We start from the raw sequence: 15,970 nt of genomic DNA, 5'->3' as shown, positions 1-15,970 counted from the left end.
TGCCGTTTGCAGGAGGAAATCAACAAGCATCCCCATGTGCGCGTGAGCGATCTTTGCATCATTCAAGCTGAAGCCAGCATCGACGCGCTCAAGGCTTCTGCTGGCAGCAAGACGAAATCCTATCAGTGTCCCATCTGGTGCTCACGCGAGCTGACAGCTGATGAAATTGTGGCCTTCAACAATAAGAAGGTCAGCTCCCCTGGCCTGTGCTCCCGCTCAGAGCGCAGCATGACACCATCCTCATGCGGTTTCGCGAGAATAGAATGTCCGAGTGTACCAACGCACACCGCTTCGAGTGCTGCACCGACGCACTGCTGCTGTACGCGAGCGCACGATTTTCCGGTTCGTGCAGACTGAAGCATTGACTCTGTGACTGTGAGATGCTTATCAACTCCACGCCTCATGGGTCTGTTTCTTTTCTGTTCCTTTTGACCGTGCTAGCTTGCAGATTCAACCCTTGGAACAAGCAAACTACTATCTGCTCAACTTGCAGACAGAATCAGGTCAGATGGCTTTTGCGAGCACGCTCGGCTTGCGAGTTGCAGTAGGCCACGAAGCGGGAAGTGATCATCACGCCCAATTCTCACCTGCAACTCGTCGGCTGCATAGGCACCTATATCAAGGAGTTTGTGCATAGCGATTTGGGACGCACAACGCCCAGCCTGGCCGACTTGCTGGGCGACTGTGAATGCGACATTCTTGCTCTTGATGTCACAGTAGGTTTTCCACGCACGGCAAGCGAGAATTTGACTGAATGATTCGGGCCGGTGCTCACCATGGCTCATGGGTTTGCTAGGATGTCGACTTTGAGTGGCCACCTCGTGCGGATTGCAAGGTAGAACCAGGATCAACAATCCCTGAAAACTCGGCCAATTGAAAGACTCTTGTATACCCATGCCAATGATACCTCTTCTGCTTGAACAAACCACTGTTGTCTTTTTGAATTTGTTTTGAGGAAAGTGGGATATGGACATGTGAACATCCAGATAATGGACACCAGAGACATCTTTTTTTTTGGTCATGGGATTCGAATTTCGATTATGTTTTTGGAATGGGGATTACATGCACAAAAGCGTCAAGCATCAAGAAAAACCATCAAGGCATCAGGATGCGACAGCTCGCACAACATTGAAGGATGCGACTAGTTAATTTAGAAGCACTTGCGGTGGACGATGGAGGGGCCAGACTCGTCGTACTCCTGCTTGGAGATCCACATCTGCTGGAAGGTGGACAGAGAGGCAAGGATGGAGCCACCAATCCAGACAGAGTACTTGCGCTCCGGGGGGGCAATGATCTTGATCTTCATGGTCGAGGGAGCCAGGGCCGTGATCTCCTTCTGCATGCGGTCGGCAATGCCGGGGAACATGGTGGTACCACCCGACAGCACAGTGTTGGCGTACAGATCCTTACGGATATCGACGTCGCACTTCATGATCGAGTTGTAAGTGGCCTCGTGGATGCCAGTCTGCTCCATGCCCAGGAAAGAGGGCTGGAAGAGCGCCTCGGGGCAGCGGAAGCGCTCGTTGCCAATGGTGATCACCTGGCCATCGGGCAGCTCGTAGCTCTTCTCCAGAGAAGAAGAAGAGGCAGCAGTCTGCATCTCCTGCTCAAAGTCAAGAGCAACGTAGCACAGCTTCTCCTTGATGTCACGCACAATCTCGCGCTCGGCGGTCGTGGTGAAAGAGTAACCGCGCTCAGTCAGAATCTTCATCAGGTAGTCGGTCAAATCGCGACCAGCCAGATCAAGACGCAGAATGGCGTGGGGCAGAGCGTAACCCTCGTAGATGGGCACGGTGTGGGTCACACCATCACCAGAGTCGAGCACGATACCGGTGGTACGGCCAGAGGCGTACAGGGAAAGCACGGCCTGGATGGCAACGTACATGGCGGGCGTGTTGAACGTCTCAAACATGATCTGGGTCATCTTTTCACGGTTGGCCTTGGGGTTGAGGGGAGCCTCAGTCAGCAGCACGGGGTGCTCCTCGGGGGCAACGCGGAGCTCGTTGTAGAAGGTGTGGTGCCAGATCTTCTCCATGTCGTCCCAGTTGGTCACGATACCGTGCTCAATGGGGTACTTGAGGGTCAGGATACCACGCTTGGACTGAGCCTCGTCACCGACGTAGCTGTCCTTCTGGCCCATGCCGACCATGACACCCTGGTGGCGGGGACGGCCGACAATCGAGGGGAAGACGGCGCGGGGTGCGTCGTCACCGGCAAAGCCGGCCTTGCACATGCCGGAGCCGTTGTCAACAACGAGGGCAGCAACTTCATCATCCATGGCGGCGGTTGTGGGGTTGAAGAGAACTGGAGATGATCAGCTTGAGTCAATCAGGAAAATGCCACTGACCAGCGCAGGCCATCCACAAGTATCCCCGCCGGTGGCGGTGGCGGGCCGGGCGAGAGGTTGGCGGTGGTAGTGGTAGTGGTTGTGGTTGTACATGTAGTCAGTCAGTCAGCAACCAAAGCAGAAATCCACTGGGCACCGCCCCCTCCCCCCATATTTGGACGTGTGCTAACTCAAGGCCAATCCCGAGAGAGAGAGAGAGATGTTGGTCCAAACGGGGATCTCATCAAACCAAGATCCAACCCAACATGAACCAACAGCTCAATCTTCGAGGTACGCAGGAGTGGACCAAGAGGAAACAAAAGAAATCGATCCACACGAGTTGATGTTGAATGGTAAGCACGAGCCTACGGAATGGCATGGGGCGGACAAAGGCTTTGGGTGATGTTCGAGAACCCGACCTGGACCGAGTTTGGACCCAAATCAAACTTGGTTCAGGATTCGACACTACTCGGGATGCAAGAAACCGAGTTTGTACCCGATAAGTACCTGCATGTCAGAATGTCAGAGGATACTGGGAAAAGAGGCTTCATGTCATTTGGTAGTTGGGCCGTTGGCACTCCCTCGTGGCCAACTTGCCTGAAGCAGTTTTCGCAAGCGCACAGACAGCGCACCTCGAGCCGTCATGCCGCCGCCACCAGCCTCAGGGTCCGCAAAGCGGCGGAAGAACCAATATGTCGGCAATGGCAAGGTCTGTTTGTTCGGATGATGAGATGATACCTCTGCCCACTGCGTTGCGCCTCTTGTTGCTGCACTTGACACCGGCCTCTCACAGCCTGACTCGTGCGGACCACACAGCGTGGCAAATATGCTGGATTGGCCCTCAAGCCCAACCTGCAAGGGTGTCTCATCACTTGCAGTCCAATGCACGAGGGCAAGGCTCTGGCAGATGCGCGCAACCTTCTCGCCGAGGTTAGGCGCGCCCGCCGCATCGACGAGCTCCTCCCCTGAGTCATGACGTTCCCGACGTCAGCTCAAATCCTTGGAAGCCAAGCTGACCACGATCGCCATTCACAACAGCTGATTGACAGCGCAACTGCTGCTGAAGCTGCCTCTTCCTCTACCACTGCCGATTCGGACACACTGACAGTCGAAGACGAGCTCAAGGCAGAGCTGGATGCCTTGCAAGCCTCCCGTCGGCCCGATGGTAAACCCTCTGGCCCAGCTGCTTCACTGCAGCAAATGCACATTGATGTCAAGGTGAGCTCCGCTTGGCGTGCTTGTGCCGGAATCGCACACTTGGCTGCTCTCACGTCTTTAGTGTTTTTTCTTTGTGCGCTAAATTTCTGAAGGGCGTCATGTTTCTGGCCCTGGAGCAAGATCCAACTCCCCTTGTCATCAAGATTGCTGAACAATGTCGCACCACGGGCGTTGCCCCCAGTCGCGTCATCGAGCGTCTTCTTCCCGTTCAGCGTACCTGTGAGGCTTCAATAGAAGCTATCTCTGCCTGTCTCAAGTCACTTCTGCCCAACACCCCGTTGGCCGTTGGTCAGCCCCCCACGACAGTGAGTTTCACCTGCTCGAGCTGGCGGCCCAACCCAGCGCTTTTCCACCTCTTGACGATTTTCTCGTGTTGCTTACCGCATGTGTGCTTGTGCAGTACGCCATTGACTTGAAGCGGCGCTTTAACCAAAAGCTGGATCGAGATGCCCTCATCCATGCCCTGGCAGCTATCGAGGAGCTCCAGCCGCACAAAGCTGGTATGTTCCCCCTTTTTTCCCAGGCCCGATTTGTGCCGGACCTCCACATCCCAAGGCAGCTATTCGCATATCTGCCTGGTTTTTCCCTTTGCCTTACCCTTCTCATCGTTGTTTCTCGTGACGTTGACTTTTCTATAGACTTAACGACTCCTAGTGTCACCGTGGTCATTGAACTGATCAAGGTCGGTGCTGACATCGCAATACTGAATTCACTCACTCAAAACAATTTATTACGGTGCTCATGGTTGACTTGATGATGCTGCGCAACCTACAGCACGTCGCGGGTGTTTCCATTTTGGCTGGCTACCGATCTACCTTTCGCCGTTACAACCTTCGTGAAATTGTGAAAGCGGTAAGCCTTGCGTTTTGTCATAACTTGCGCCAGGCTGCATGCGTGGGTGGTCTGCATGAAGGCTGTCCCTCGGGACGACTCCCACCCCTTCATCGGTGAAACCCAACGCGAAGAAAAACTGCTTGACAATCGGACGTCTGCCATCTTCCCATACGGCATATGTGTAAAGCTTGAGCGACAATCTCACCCTTTTTTTCTTTTTGGGGCGTGCTTCTTCTTCAAACCTCAGTCATTTCCCGATCAGCCGGCCAAACAGCAGGAGCCAGAAGCGCCCATTGCGGCAGATGAAGACGCATCCTAGACTGCAATTTTTTTATCTGCTCTTTTTCTATTTGCCCCACCTTCGCTGGTACCTCTTTTTTTTTTTTTTAGTGCATGTCAAATCGCAAACATCACCTCTCCTCGAGCGAAAGCATGATGGTTGGCTGTTTGACCATGTTGTTTGCACGAGTTATCATTTAAGAGACCTGTGAGCCTTTTACGTCGGCCGACGAGTGACTGCCAATCATAATTTATCTTGATGTATGAATCCAATACCAGTATCATTGCGAGCCTTTCCCCAGGGCCAATCACAAATCTCGCGTTGACCGCTCAAGGAAGGGATGAAGTCTTAGCGAGCTATCAGGTCAAGTCGAAAGAGGCATTGGCTCGTTTGTGTTTTCACTTCACACACTGACAAGAGGTAGCAGTAAACCCTAGAGTTGTCTGACATTGGATTCCATAAGCTTCCATTGACTCTCCAACGTCAACGCCCACCGCGGACCACTGCGCCTGCCGCCAGCACACACTGTCAGCGCCAGTCTCGCATTTGCTCTCCTTCTGACGAGCTTGTGCACCTTGTTTTGCTTTCGACTTCCGGTTTCCGGCTTTGTTTGCGACCGCCAATCATGACCATGCCTACGCATCCGGGCCAACTCCTCCCGTGGGCTTTTGGCCTCCGCAACCATGAGGGCTTGTACCTGACGGTCGAACCCTTTGGCAACCGCATCAACGTAAGCAGCAAGGTGATGAAGAACAAACAGATCTTTGTCTTTGAGCAACCCGATGGCGCGGGCTCGACGGTCGCCCTTCGTACGCACCAGGGTCGCTACCTCAGTGCCACCTCTGATGGACGCCTGGAGTCCACTGCTGAGAGCATTGGTGAGAATGAGCGTTTTGAACTGGTCCCGGATGATAGTGGCCGTTTTGCCCTTCTCTCCAGCGCTGGCTTTTACGTGGGTGGCCATGGAGAACACGTCGACGCCTACGGCCGCACCCTGGCTGAAGACCGTTATTTTCACTTGAACCTGGCTCTGCATCCGCAAATGAACATCTGGAATGTCAACCGAAAGACCTTTATGCACCTCAACGCGGATGGTCAGCGGGTGACCACGGACGAGGTCATTCCCTGGGGGGACGATGCGGTCATGTCGCTGCAATTTGTCGAGGAGACCAACCGCTACACCATCCAGGCAGCCAACGGCAAGTTCTTGGACCAGTCTGGCAGTCTGGTCGAAGAGGCTGGCCCGACCGCTCAGTATGGACTTCGTCTCCTCGGCGGCCAAGTGGCTTTTCAGGCCGCCAACGGTCGATTCCTGTCCAGCATTGGCGGCGACGGCGTTTGCAAGGCCACCAAACCTGGACCTCCCGGCAAGGACGAGCTGTATGTGTTCGAGGACAGCCAACCTCAGATCAAAATGACGGCTTGGTTCGGTAAGAAGGTGTCCGTGGCCGTCGGCACGGCCATCCTGGCCAGCCAATCCCAGACCGGCGATGCCGAACAGTTTCAGCTCGAGGTGGGCGATGACGGTCGTTGGGCGTTGCGCACCCACAAGAACCTGTTTTGCTACATCAATGGCAATGGCGACCTGATGGGCGACTCTGAAACCAAGACGCAGCCCGAGGCACGCTTTCAGCTCGAGTTTTTCAATGAAAAACTGGCGCTGCGTGCCAGCAATGGCGCCTACATCACGGCCAAGAAGAACGGAAGCATGGCGGCCAACGGCCACGAGCCCACAGAGGAGGCTCTGTTCGTGTACGAGATGACCAATCGCCCCCGCCTTGTCCTTCGCACCAAATACGGCTTTCTCAACATGGCAGGTGAGGAGACGGGCAACCTCATGTGCAATCGCGCCCAGCCCACCGTCTTCCACATGCACGTCAAGGCCGGCCACTGCCAGATCAAGGGCCCCAATGGTCGCTACTTTGCCCCCAGTGATGATTATTCCAAGCTGGCAGCCACTTCCGTGGAGCCCACATCCCTCTTCCTTGAGTTTGTCTCCCTTTCCAAGTTTGCTATTCGCGTCCCAGGCCCAGCTGGCGAAACAAAATACGCCAAGGTGCACCAAAACGGTGCTGTATCGGCAGATGCCACCCGCATCGACGAGTCGACCCTGTTTGAGTATTAAAACCAACGCTGCCATTTACCTCTTTTGCGTGTGAGCGAAACATCTTTACGCAGCGTGATAATTGATAGGAGCACACACACACACAAGCTCACGGTCTCGTGGCGCGGGTGGTGTCTCAAGGAAGCAACGTGTGTTGAGCGTATCCCAAGAAGACGGGACGGATCATGGGATCATAATGACTTGTAACACCAGAATTGGGTGGGGCGCCTGATAAACATTGAATTTTTACATCAAGCGGAATACCGATGGCCCGGCCATGCCACGACATTCAAATGGTGCCGCCACAGCCGTACCAAAAAGCCACACTGGGGCTTTTACTTGTAAAAGGTGTGTTCGTCCTCGTCTTTGTGGATCACATTCTTGTAGGCTATTGAAACGAAAACAAAAGGCATAAGGCGAAATGAGAGCCAAGCCTTGATTGTCTCCGGAAGTTAGGTTAGAGGCACCTGCCAGGGAAAGAGAGAATTCGATTATGGTTTTTCGTATCATCAAAGAGTGGCGTACCTTCTTCAAAGTCCTTGGACAAGATCACATAGCGATTCTTGCGCACAGCCAACATGCCAGCCTCCTACACATGCCGCGATTGCAGACAGGGAGGCATGAGGAATAGGCATGGCGATGTCAAACGTGACGAAAGAGAGCAGAGTCAACATGGAAAAAAATGTCGCCATACCTGACAAATGGAGGAGATGTCAGCGCCAGAGATCTTGTCGGGACGAGCCACAAAATCCTCGAGATCGACCTCGTCGGACAGATTCATTTTGCTTGTAACAGTGTTGAAGACCAAGCGCTTTTGGCGACGGTCTAGAAAGCCATTATGGGTGAGCTATAAACTAAGACGGACTAGGAGGGGGAGGGAGGTCTTCTTCTTCTTCTTCTTCTTCTTCTTCTTCTTCTTCTTCTTCTTCTTCTTCTTCTTCTTCTTCTTCTTCTTCTTCTTCTTCTTCTTCTTCTTCTTCTCTCTCTCTCTCTCTCTCTCTCTCTCTCTTTCTGCAAGGAAAAAAAAAAATTGCACTGACCAGGCAGAGGAAACTCAATCTTGCGATCAAGGCGGCCCGGTCGCAGAAGCGCAGGATCCAAGGTGTCCGCACGGTTGGTGGCCATGATAACTTTCACGTTGACAGTCTGGTCGAAACCATCCATTTGGTTGAGCAGTTCGAGCAAAATTCGCTGCACCTCACGATCGGCTACAATCCCCCCCCCCACCAATTTTCAACATAATTCCAGTGAGGTGAGCCGCTAGCAAATGCAGTGGGTTGGCTGACTTGTAGTGCCTTGGCACAAACCCACAACGAACGACGTACCGCCGGTTTGTGCATCGAAACGCTTGGTGGCGATGGCATCGATCTCATCGATGAAGATGATTGCAGGTGAGTTTTCCTGCGACATCATACTTGCGCGTGAGATGGCCCATACACTTGTTGCACCGATGAACTTCAGCGGCGGCAAACGGCGCTGTTGGCGTACCTTGGCCAGACGGAAGACGTCGCGGACCATACGAGGGCCTTCGCCGAGGTACTTTTGAACAAACTCCGAGCCGACCACGCTGTGTGTGGATATCAAGTCAGCATGACGACGGGCAAGAGAGCCAGCGGCAGCTTTAAAATCCGGTTGATGCAATCAGGGAACAGGGCTGCAAAGACGAACCGAATGAAGGCTGCTGTAGTGTGGTGAGCCACGGCTTTGGCCAGCATGGTTTTACCACATCCCGGAGGACCGTACATCAGCACACCTCGAGGCGGGTCAATACCAATCTAAGGGCATTTAAACATGAGCAAGGGTCGTTTACACCGTGGGACGCAGTCCGAAGCAGAGTTCTCGGGTCACGGAACAAGAAGCGTCAAGGTCACCTGCTGGTAGAGTTCAAAGTGTGTCAAAGGCAGCTCGACGGCTTCGCGCATTTCCTGCTTTTGGGTGTCCATGCCTCCAATATCGGCATACTAAAGCGATCCAAATCAGCAAGCCCAGGCAAGCCAATCGTGAGTATCGTGGCCATCTAGCTTGAGTCGACACCAGGCGAAATCCAACTGGTACAGGCAGACGAGTTGCACGGCTTACTGAAACGTCAGGCTTCTCGTCGGCTGTCATCATTGCAATACTGCTGTCAGCCTCGGGCGGCAGAATGTCCACAAGCGCGTTGGAGTGCTATTTCCAAGAAAAATGATGCCAGGCCGACGGGGCATTGAATGACAGCCATACGCCAACTTTTTTTGGGAAAAAAAGGCGGGGGGAAGAGGGGGGGGGGGGGGATAAAACAAAAAGAGGCCTTCCTGGTGCTTGTTCGGACAACGTCGCACGTGAGCCACTGCCTCTTACCTTGTGCAGGGCAACAGAGGCACTTGGCTTGAGCAGCTCACGATCCAACGTGCTGAGGATGCGAACGTAGTAGTTGGACCCGGTAGTAGATCCAATGATGCCTAAGCGTGGGCCAGAGGCCAAAAGTGAGACTCGAAAAACCGGGCATATCATCTATACCTGGCCTACTTTTGGTACTGATGGTGTTTGACATACCGCTGGTCTCGTCAATGGCCTCCAAAAATTGACCAATCACCAGCGGGACGGACTGGATACGCTTGACCTCCTCCTACAAGAAGTACCAAACCAGAATTGAGCCTTTAAATATAAAAAAGCCTGCAATAAAGACTCGGTGATGCTGTTGCGCGCTTTAAACATAAACTCACCTGGGCCCGAAGGTATTCACGCTTCAAATTGCGCATCTCGTCCTGTCACCACGAGCCGGTAACGATGAGCCAAAGTTATGCACGTCACATAAGACATTAAGACAAGCCAACAAGGACCCGGCCAAGATGCGCCGCCGGCCAAGCCCCCCCAGAAAAGCCTTTGCAGCTCTTGAAGGAGCACATGATGCACGAAAATAACAGCAAACCAGCTCTCCTGACACACAACCGCATAATGGGGTCACACCTTGATGTAGTCTTCCTGGACCTGTAGAAACTCCAGCTCACGCTGGAGCTTCTTGTAGGTCAGATACAAGTCTTCTTCGGGCTAGCGACATCCAAACGTGAACGAAAGACACTGAATGAGCCACTGTCGGGGCCGTCGGCCACGTCAGATGCATGGCACAGGGCTCCTTTCATCGGTCGTACCTCTGAGACGGAAGCCACGGGCTTTGTTGCCTTGGGCACGGAGATACCAATTTCCTCCATGGCAATCGTTTGTATTGGATGTCACACAACGCCAACAGCTCCTCCAGCTTCCCTTTCCTCGAGTTCGGAACTTGCCGCTGCCGTTTCACACGCTTGCTCTCAGTCGTCAAACAGAGAGAGAGAGAGAAATACAACAAAGAACACCAAGGCCACTGAACTGTACCCCATTGTCACACTTTGATGTTGTGTGTTATTTTGCTTTCCCCCTCCATTTTGACCTCAACAATTTTAAAAAAAAAAAAAAAAAAAAAGGCATTTGACCATCAAAGACGTTTTTGACAGTGAATTGGGTTGCCGCGAGAGGCTGTTGGGAAAAAGAAGAGGAAGGCAGCCCACTGGCCACAGGCGTATGCAACCAAGATGACATGCGCAGTGCCTTACACAGAGCCGGTGATGCGGGCGTTGGACTTGATGATGGGAGCATATTCGGGGACCCACATCATCTCCTTGATAAAGCGCGTCCTGCAGTTGATATCAAAGAGGCAACAGACCACGCACCCAAAACGTGCATGAGCAAGGGGCACCAGTATTCCACGCAACGACGAGCTGGGGTAGGATAGCGAGAGAGCCACAAAGCACTCCGTGGCGCGCCTACCAGTCGCGATCTTGAGGGGAACGTCGAGCAATGCCATCTTCTTGCGCCGTGGCAGCCACGGCCACAGCAATACGCAGGGACACTTCGCGAATTTCCGAAATGCGCGGGAAAACCTTGTGCAAGTATGGGCCCCAAAAAACATGGCAAGGTGAGAAGCCCATTTGCACAAGCAACGACTTTTTGCGAACAGCGCACAAGACAGAACCCAAGCATATATGTACCTTGCCAATGCGCAGATCCTCCTCGCTCACACAATCTGCCAGACGCCGGGCCGCCACATAGAGCATGTGGTCCGTCACCGTCGTGGCTTGCGCCGCCACAATGCCAAGCCCCAACCCGGGGAAGATGTACATGTTGTTCTACGTGACACACAAGGTCGGTCAGACAGGATCACACCCACATGCAGCTCTACGTGATCCCAGGCACCGCCCTTTCAAACACCCAACGCCAACATGTGCAAGAAAAAGGCCTGAACCGCAACCATCCATGGTATGCACACAACGAACCGCCTGCGAGAGCTGATGGGTCACTTCCTGCCCCTTGCTGGGCGAGTGACGCGTGACCGGCCCAAAGGGCGACCCAGAGGCAAAGGTTACACGGCCATCGGTCCACTCAAACACCTACACCCCCGCCGTTTGCCACAACACGATGAGCATTCAACTTTTGACCTCAAACCCAGCGACGGCTTCAGATACCGACCTGCTCGGCTGTGCACTCGCTCAAATTCGTGGGGTTGGACATGGCAAAAATACTGAGACCGCACAGCAGAAGAGCGGTGAGCATATCCGTCCGCGTAAGTTGACCGTGCATCGTCGGCTTGTGTTTTGGCAACCACCGTTGCCACGAGAAGCCCACACCCTCCAACTTACACGGGGTGCTCAACATGCGTGGCCATGGATTTGACAACCTCTTCCGTAAACAGGCCGCCAACGCCGGACAGGCCCAGAAGAATCGTCGGCCTGCATCCAGGACGAAAGCATGGCATTTGTCCGTCAACTGCGCGTCCCGTGTTGCCCCTCTCCGACATGACGCGCCCAGTTTATGCCCGAAAAAAAAAGTGCCCAAAGGCACACAAACACCGACAACGTACTGCACGCCATCCACCACCTCCTTGAGGCTTGCGCCATCCAAGTCCAGACTGGGACTCTACATCACATGCCACCATGACTTTGACATACGCACAGAACGAACGAGCTGAAATTGCCAGCCCTCACCAAGACCTCACGTACATCATAGCGTGCAAAAGGAATTTGACCTTGCGCCAGCTTGTCCATGCGTCGTGCTGTCAGCAAGCCCTGCACCCAAAAAAACGGCAAACAAGATCGTCAAACAATGAAAAGGGCTGCAGCACCCACCCAAGTACGGCACGGATGGGATAGCAGCAGCTATTGATAACCCACATTCTCATCAACGAGCCAGAACCGATTCAGCGCCTCCTGCCGACTCAGCCCTTGACGTTCCATAGCTGCCCGTGCATCAATACCAGGCGTGCCATAGCGAATTTCACATTAAAAGTCATGAGACGGTCGAGCGCGACAAGGTGATGTGCCTTTGAACGAGCCCGCACGAGATGAGGGGCTTGAGCGCACCGTCTGAGATCATATTGCAAACACCCAACCCGGCCGATCCGGCACCCACACACACGATCTTGGCTCGCGTCAAGTCCTCCTGCAATATGACAAAAATTCGACGCGCCCATTGAGCTATGCGGCCGCGGGCGAGCGATAAAAAGGACTGCCGTTGGCTGTGATGGTAGCATCGACCCAAGATGCAGCTGCTTACCCCGTTGCGGCGCAACGCGGCCAGCAGACCCGCCAAGGCCACAGCGCCCGTGCCTACGATTGTGCACGACAAGATAATTCATCAAACGTGCATACGATGCGCTACACCTCGCCACGTGGTTGAGGAAAACGGATGCAGGTTGCACCTTGCATGTCGTCGTTGAAGCAGGTGTGGATGTTTCGATAGCGGTTCAGCAGCTGCTCTGCCTTGGGCGTTTTGAAATCCTATCGGCCCACGCCCAGCAATGAACCAGTGTACATCGTGCTCGACCATGAGCAAATACACAGAGCATACACATACCTCGAATTGTACAAGTGCGCGCGGGAAGCGAGAGGAGACGGCCTGCATAAACTCGTCCATCAGTTCGAAATACTCGGGGCCTTCAGTGCGGCGCTGGCGAAGACCCATGTAGAATGGGTCGTCGAGCAGCTTCTGATTATTGGTTCCAACATCGATCATCACTGCGTGCCATGTTGCAGATGAGTGAGGAAAGGCGTCAAGTCTTGAACGCGAATGGAGTGCTTGGATCATGATTTGGCATACCAGGAAGGCATCTGCTGGGCTCAATGCCGCCTGCCGCTACGTACAAAGCCAGCTTGCCTGGAATACGTGAGAGTGCCAGCAGCACAAATGACGTGAGCCACGGTGTTGCGAGTGGCACAAAGGCTGGAACACTGGCGCCCAGCGAACCGCTACAGCCTTACCAATAGGGATGCCCATGCCTTGAACACCGAGATCGCCCAGACCAAGGATACGCGAGCCATCTGTCACGACCACGACGTCCACGTCGTTGCGAGGCCAGTTCTGAGAGACGCGATGACGCGGAATGAACGTTGCACGGTGGGGTCTGTTAGCAACACCTTCGAGCGCGGGGTCCGTTCACGGCTGCATTGAGCTTGCCACGCACCTGAATGATGGCGTGCATGTCTCCTCGATCGGCAGCAGTAAAGTACATGCCACGAGCACGGCGGAATAGCGTCGAGGCGTTTTGGCAGGCATAGCCAACCTATGTAGCCGCCACCCTGGTGTCAGAGATGGCGCCTCGCACGATTTTGGGGGTGGAAAGGATGGAATGTCCAGGCAGGGTAAACGAGCAAATCGATCACGCACCGTGGGAGTGTAGATGATCGGGGCCATTTCCTCAATGCGTGAGGTCAGAAGCTTGAAGAAAAGTGTTTCGTTTCGGTCCTGTATGGTGCATCGGCAGCATGGTGGTGGAGCATCGGCTTGAGTCCTCTGAGCGCGGGTGTGGACCATCCGTGCTGTCATCTGGGTTTTGCGTCACCACACCTGAAGGGACATGAGGAAGAGGTGCTTGGCAACGACATCCTCTTCGCGTCCGCGCTCTTTGTCTTCTTCGCTGGTATGACCAGCCCTGATAACAAAGCATGGGCCCACCCAACGCGATGGGTGACGGGGCATCGTGAGTGGTGTCAGCAGCCACGTTCGTGCGCAAGCGCAAGAAACGAAGCCAGAAGATGCGAGTGCCGTCGTGAATTGCAGGACAGGTACATGTGATGAATGCGAGGTGACGTACGCGTGAAAGGCCCTGTAGATGCGCGCAACTTGTTGTTCGATGGTATTGATGACGGGTGGCACAAGGCCGCGGAGACCCAGGCGATCCTTTTCACGCTCGGAAAAGGCCGTGCCCTATGGGTTTCGACCAAAAAAAAATGAACGGTGTCAAGTCAAAGGGGTCCGAGAACGTGTTTCGATAATGGTGCAAGGAGCATTCATCACGCCCAATGTCAGCGTTACCTTGTTGTAGAAGGGGTCATGCTGAATTTCCGCGCCTGTGCGCTCAGGAATCACGACGGGCTTGATTCTCCGCAGAGTCTGTGGGCGCCTCGTGTCGAGTGATGAGATGAAAGAAATGGTGTGTCGAGCAGAGTCGTGCACAGCTTGACTGCCTGCGCAGGGCACGAGAGCTGGGACGCCAGAATGCGGTGATGACGGAACATACCGCTTTGGGCCCACTGTCCTCGCGCGTTCCGCCAAAGGTGGTGTAGCGACGATGCGAGGTGGAAACGGAGCAGGTCCACACTGCCTGCACCAGCCTCTCCGAGGCACCAGGACGGGCAGCACGCAACAGCTCCATCACGACCTTTGCCCTTGCTTTGTAAACTGGTGTTGATTTGAGAAGTTGGCGCAACCGTGCCCCCCTCCCGCGAAGATGCCGATGTCCGGGCTTGCTGAGCGAGCCGTGCGTGTCTCGGCCAACCCCTGAAACGCGCCAGCCATGGGGTGTGTGTCGTGAGCATGCCTAGTCGGCAAAATGGGGGATGGTGCCTCGGGCAATCACGACAAGCACGCGTGTCTTTCAACGCTTGCCATCCCTGTCCTCGAGCAACGTCCGGTGCACCCACTCGGGCATACCAACAACAGCTGGTGCAGAAAGAACAGGCAGACAGGACCGGCAGATGACCAGACAAAGGTGGCCAAGAAAAAGCCAGCAGCATGCAGCACACGCCTCACCCACCACTACACAGAGACGGAGACCACCGCCATCAATCCACCCGCCACACACGCGGTTGCTGGCCGTCTATCTGCCAGCTGTTGCTACTCACCCGACTTGACTTTGCCAAAAATTATCAAACTTGCGTGTGTGTGCGTGTGTGTGTGTGTGTGTGAACGCTTTGATGGCTTTGTTACACTTTGAAAAAGTGTGTGTGTGTGTGTGTGTGTGTGTGTGTGTGTGTGTGTGTGTGTGTGTGTGTGTGTGTGTGTGTGTGTGTGTGTGTGTGGACAGGGACATGTACATGTAATGATTGTGTAATCAGCCAACTTGCTCGCTGCCGTTCGAGCAGAGTGGTGTTGGTTGGTTGGTTGATCATGTGATCATCTGCATTCGACCATGGCGAGGATGAGCCCGGGTTTTTGGTTCGCTTACCTCGGGTAGAGCTGAGTGTAACCCTTGCGGCTCACATTGATAAGAGGATTGGGCCGTGTGATTCAAGCCGATAATACGCGAGAGTCGTCTTTGACAGACGACAATGCGCTGACTCGACTCGACTCAATGACTTCTGGAGCCCGACTTTTGAGCGCACAATGCGGCAGTTGTTGTTTCGCTTTCACGCAGACACAAGCGTAAAGCCGTATTCGGTGGTCCAAGTTACCCGCACAGGGCACACTTTTCATAGGTAAAGAACAGGCAGTCAAAAAATGGCAAGGAGTGGGAAAACCATGTTTCCGCAACTGAGGAAACATTTGCGCAAAAAAAAGCAGAAAAAAATCGATGAATATTCAACGAAAATCATCGCAAAATTGCCATCGCCGGGAGGCAAGTGCAGGCAGAGCCAAAAATGCCATTTTGAGTCGAGAAAAACTTGCTTTTCCAAGCAAGGACAAGAGATGGCTCTTTAAGGGTCAGCTTAAAATTACGTGAAAAAAAGAATTTGGAAGATATCCGACGAGGGACGGCCAGCACCCACGCCTCTCAGTCAAAGCCAGACGGATACACGCTGCCCGACCGGTGCTCGGTCTGGGGAAGCAACCAAGGCAAATACTTTTGAAACACGCCAACACGTTCAGACAACAACTCAGTCACACACCACCGACATGCAAATGCACAGCCGGGTAGACAAAACACATTCTTCGCTAAGTGAAACTCGCTTGACCAGAGTTGGACCAACTGCTGTGTGTC

General features: G+C 53.9%; 6 protein-coding genes across 6 annotated transcripts in view; 2 read left to right on the top strand and 4 right to left on the bottom strand.

Annotated features, from left to right (window-relative positions):
• Positions 1-1,021: 1,021 nt before the first annotated feature.
• On the bottom strand, positions 1,022-2,306 carry MONBRDRAFT_37852 (uncharacterized protein). Its single transcript, XM_001747444.1, has one exon. The coding sequence runs from the start codon at positions 2,276-2,278 to the stop codon at positions 1,151-1,153; it is 1,128 nt and encodes a 375-aa protein (XP_001747496.1). The 5' UTR covers positions 2,279-2,306; the 3' UTR covers positions 1,022-1,150.
• Positions 2,307-2,969: 663 nt separating this feature from the next.
• MONBRDRAFT_27078 (uncharacterized protein) lies at positions 2,970-4,697 on the top strand (the record flags this gene model as incomplete). Its single annotated transcript, XM_001747532.1, has 8 exons — positions 2,970-3,035; positions 3,143-3,256; positions 3,365-3,544; positions 3,637-3,849; positions 3,945-4,044; positions 4,183-4,226; positions 4,319-4,396; positions 4,626-4,697. The coding sequence occupies 8 exons, from the start codon at positions 2,970-2,972 to the stop codon at positions 4,695-4,697; spliced, it is 867 nt and encodes a 288-aa protein (XP_001747584.1).
• Positions 4,698-5,219: 522 nt separating this feature from the next.
• MONBRDRAFT_33223 (uncharacterized protein) lies at positions 5,220-6,857 on the top strand. The gene has a single exon (XM_001747531.1). It carries the CDS (start codon positions 5,284-5,286, stop codon positions 6,781-6,783), a length of 1,500 nt encoding a protein of 499 aa, XP_001747583.1. The 5' UTR covers positions 5,220-5,283; the 3' UTR covers positions 6,784-6,857.
• Positions 6,858-6,983: 126 nt separating this feature from the next.
• Positions 6,984-9,950, bottom strand: MONBRDRAFT_33222 (uncharacterized protein; the record flags this gene model as incomplete). The annotated part of the gene is made up of 14 exons (XM_001747443.1): positions 6,984-7,150; positions 7,288-7,351; positions 7,457-7,587; positions 7,803-7,970; positions 8,088-8,163; positions 8,251-8,329; positions 8,431-8,537; positions 8,634-8,723; positions 8,842-8,928; positions 9,100-9,200; positions 9,295-9,367; positions 9,465-9,506; positions 9,709-9,789; positions 9,819-9,950. 14 exons carry the CDS (start codon positions 9,948-9,950, stop codon positions 7,098-7,100), a joined length of 1,284 nt encoding a protein of 427 aa, XP_001747495.1. The 3' UTR covers positions 6,984-7,097.
• A 268-nt stretch (positions 9,951-10,218) lies between these two features.
• Positions 10,219-14,425, bottom strand: MONBRDRAFT_33221 (uncharacterized protein; the record flags this gene model as incomplete). The annotated part of the gene is made up of 21 exons (XM_001747442.1): positions 10,219-10,412; positions 10,546-10,658; positions 10,767-10,904; positions 11,052-11,165; positions 11,245-11,296; positions 11,415-11,504; positions 11,636-11,691; positions 11,775-11,840; positions 11,946-12,010; positions 12,135-12,213; positions 12,328-12,380; positions 12,473-12,551; positions 12,628-12,788; positions 12,871-12,927; positions 13,032-13,131; positions 13,235-13,333; positions 13,438-13,515; positions 13,618-13,702; positions 13,865-13,977; positions 14,086-14,163; positions 14,291-14,425. 21 exons carry the CDS (start codon positions 14,423-14,425, stop codon positions 10,328-10,330), a joined length of 1,896 nt encoding a protein of 631 aa, XP_001747494.1. The 3' UTR covers positions 10,219-10,327.
• Positions 14,426-15,688: 1,263 nt separating this feature from the next.
• MONBRDRAFT_33220 (uncharacterized protein) overlaps positions 15,689-15,970 on the bottom strand; it is a gene marked incomplete at its 5' end in the record, with an annotated part of 3,002 nt that continues 2,720 nt past the window's right edge. The window contains one exon of the mRNA XM_001747441.1: positions 15,689-15,832. Within this exon, the coding sequence (XP_001747493.1) occupies positions 15,764-15,832 (69 nt within the window). The 3' untranslated portion in view covers positions 15,689-15,763. The remainder of the gene's footprint in view (positions 15,833-15,970) is intronic.

Source organism: Monosiga brevicollis, genomic scaffold (assembly GCF_000002865.3).
Source record: "Monosiga brevicollis MX1 MONBRscaffold_17 genomic scaffold, whole genome shotgun sequence".
NCBI classification, from domain to species: domain Eukaryota; class Choanoflagellata; order Craspedida; family Salpingoecidae; genus Monosiga; species Monosiga brevicollis.
The sequence above is the reverse complement of the archived record's forward strand: the minus strand, read 5'-3'. Positions and strand labels throughout refer to the sequence as shown.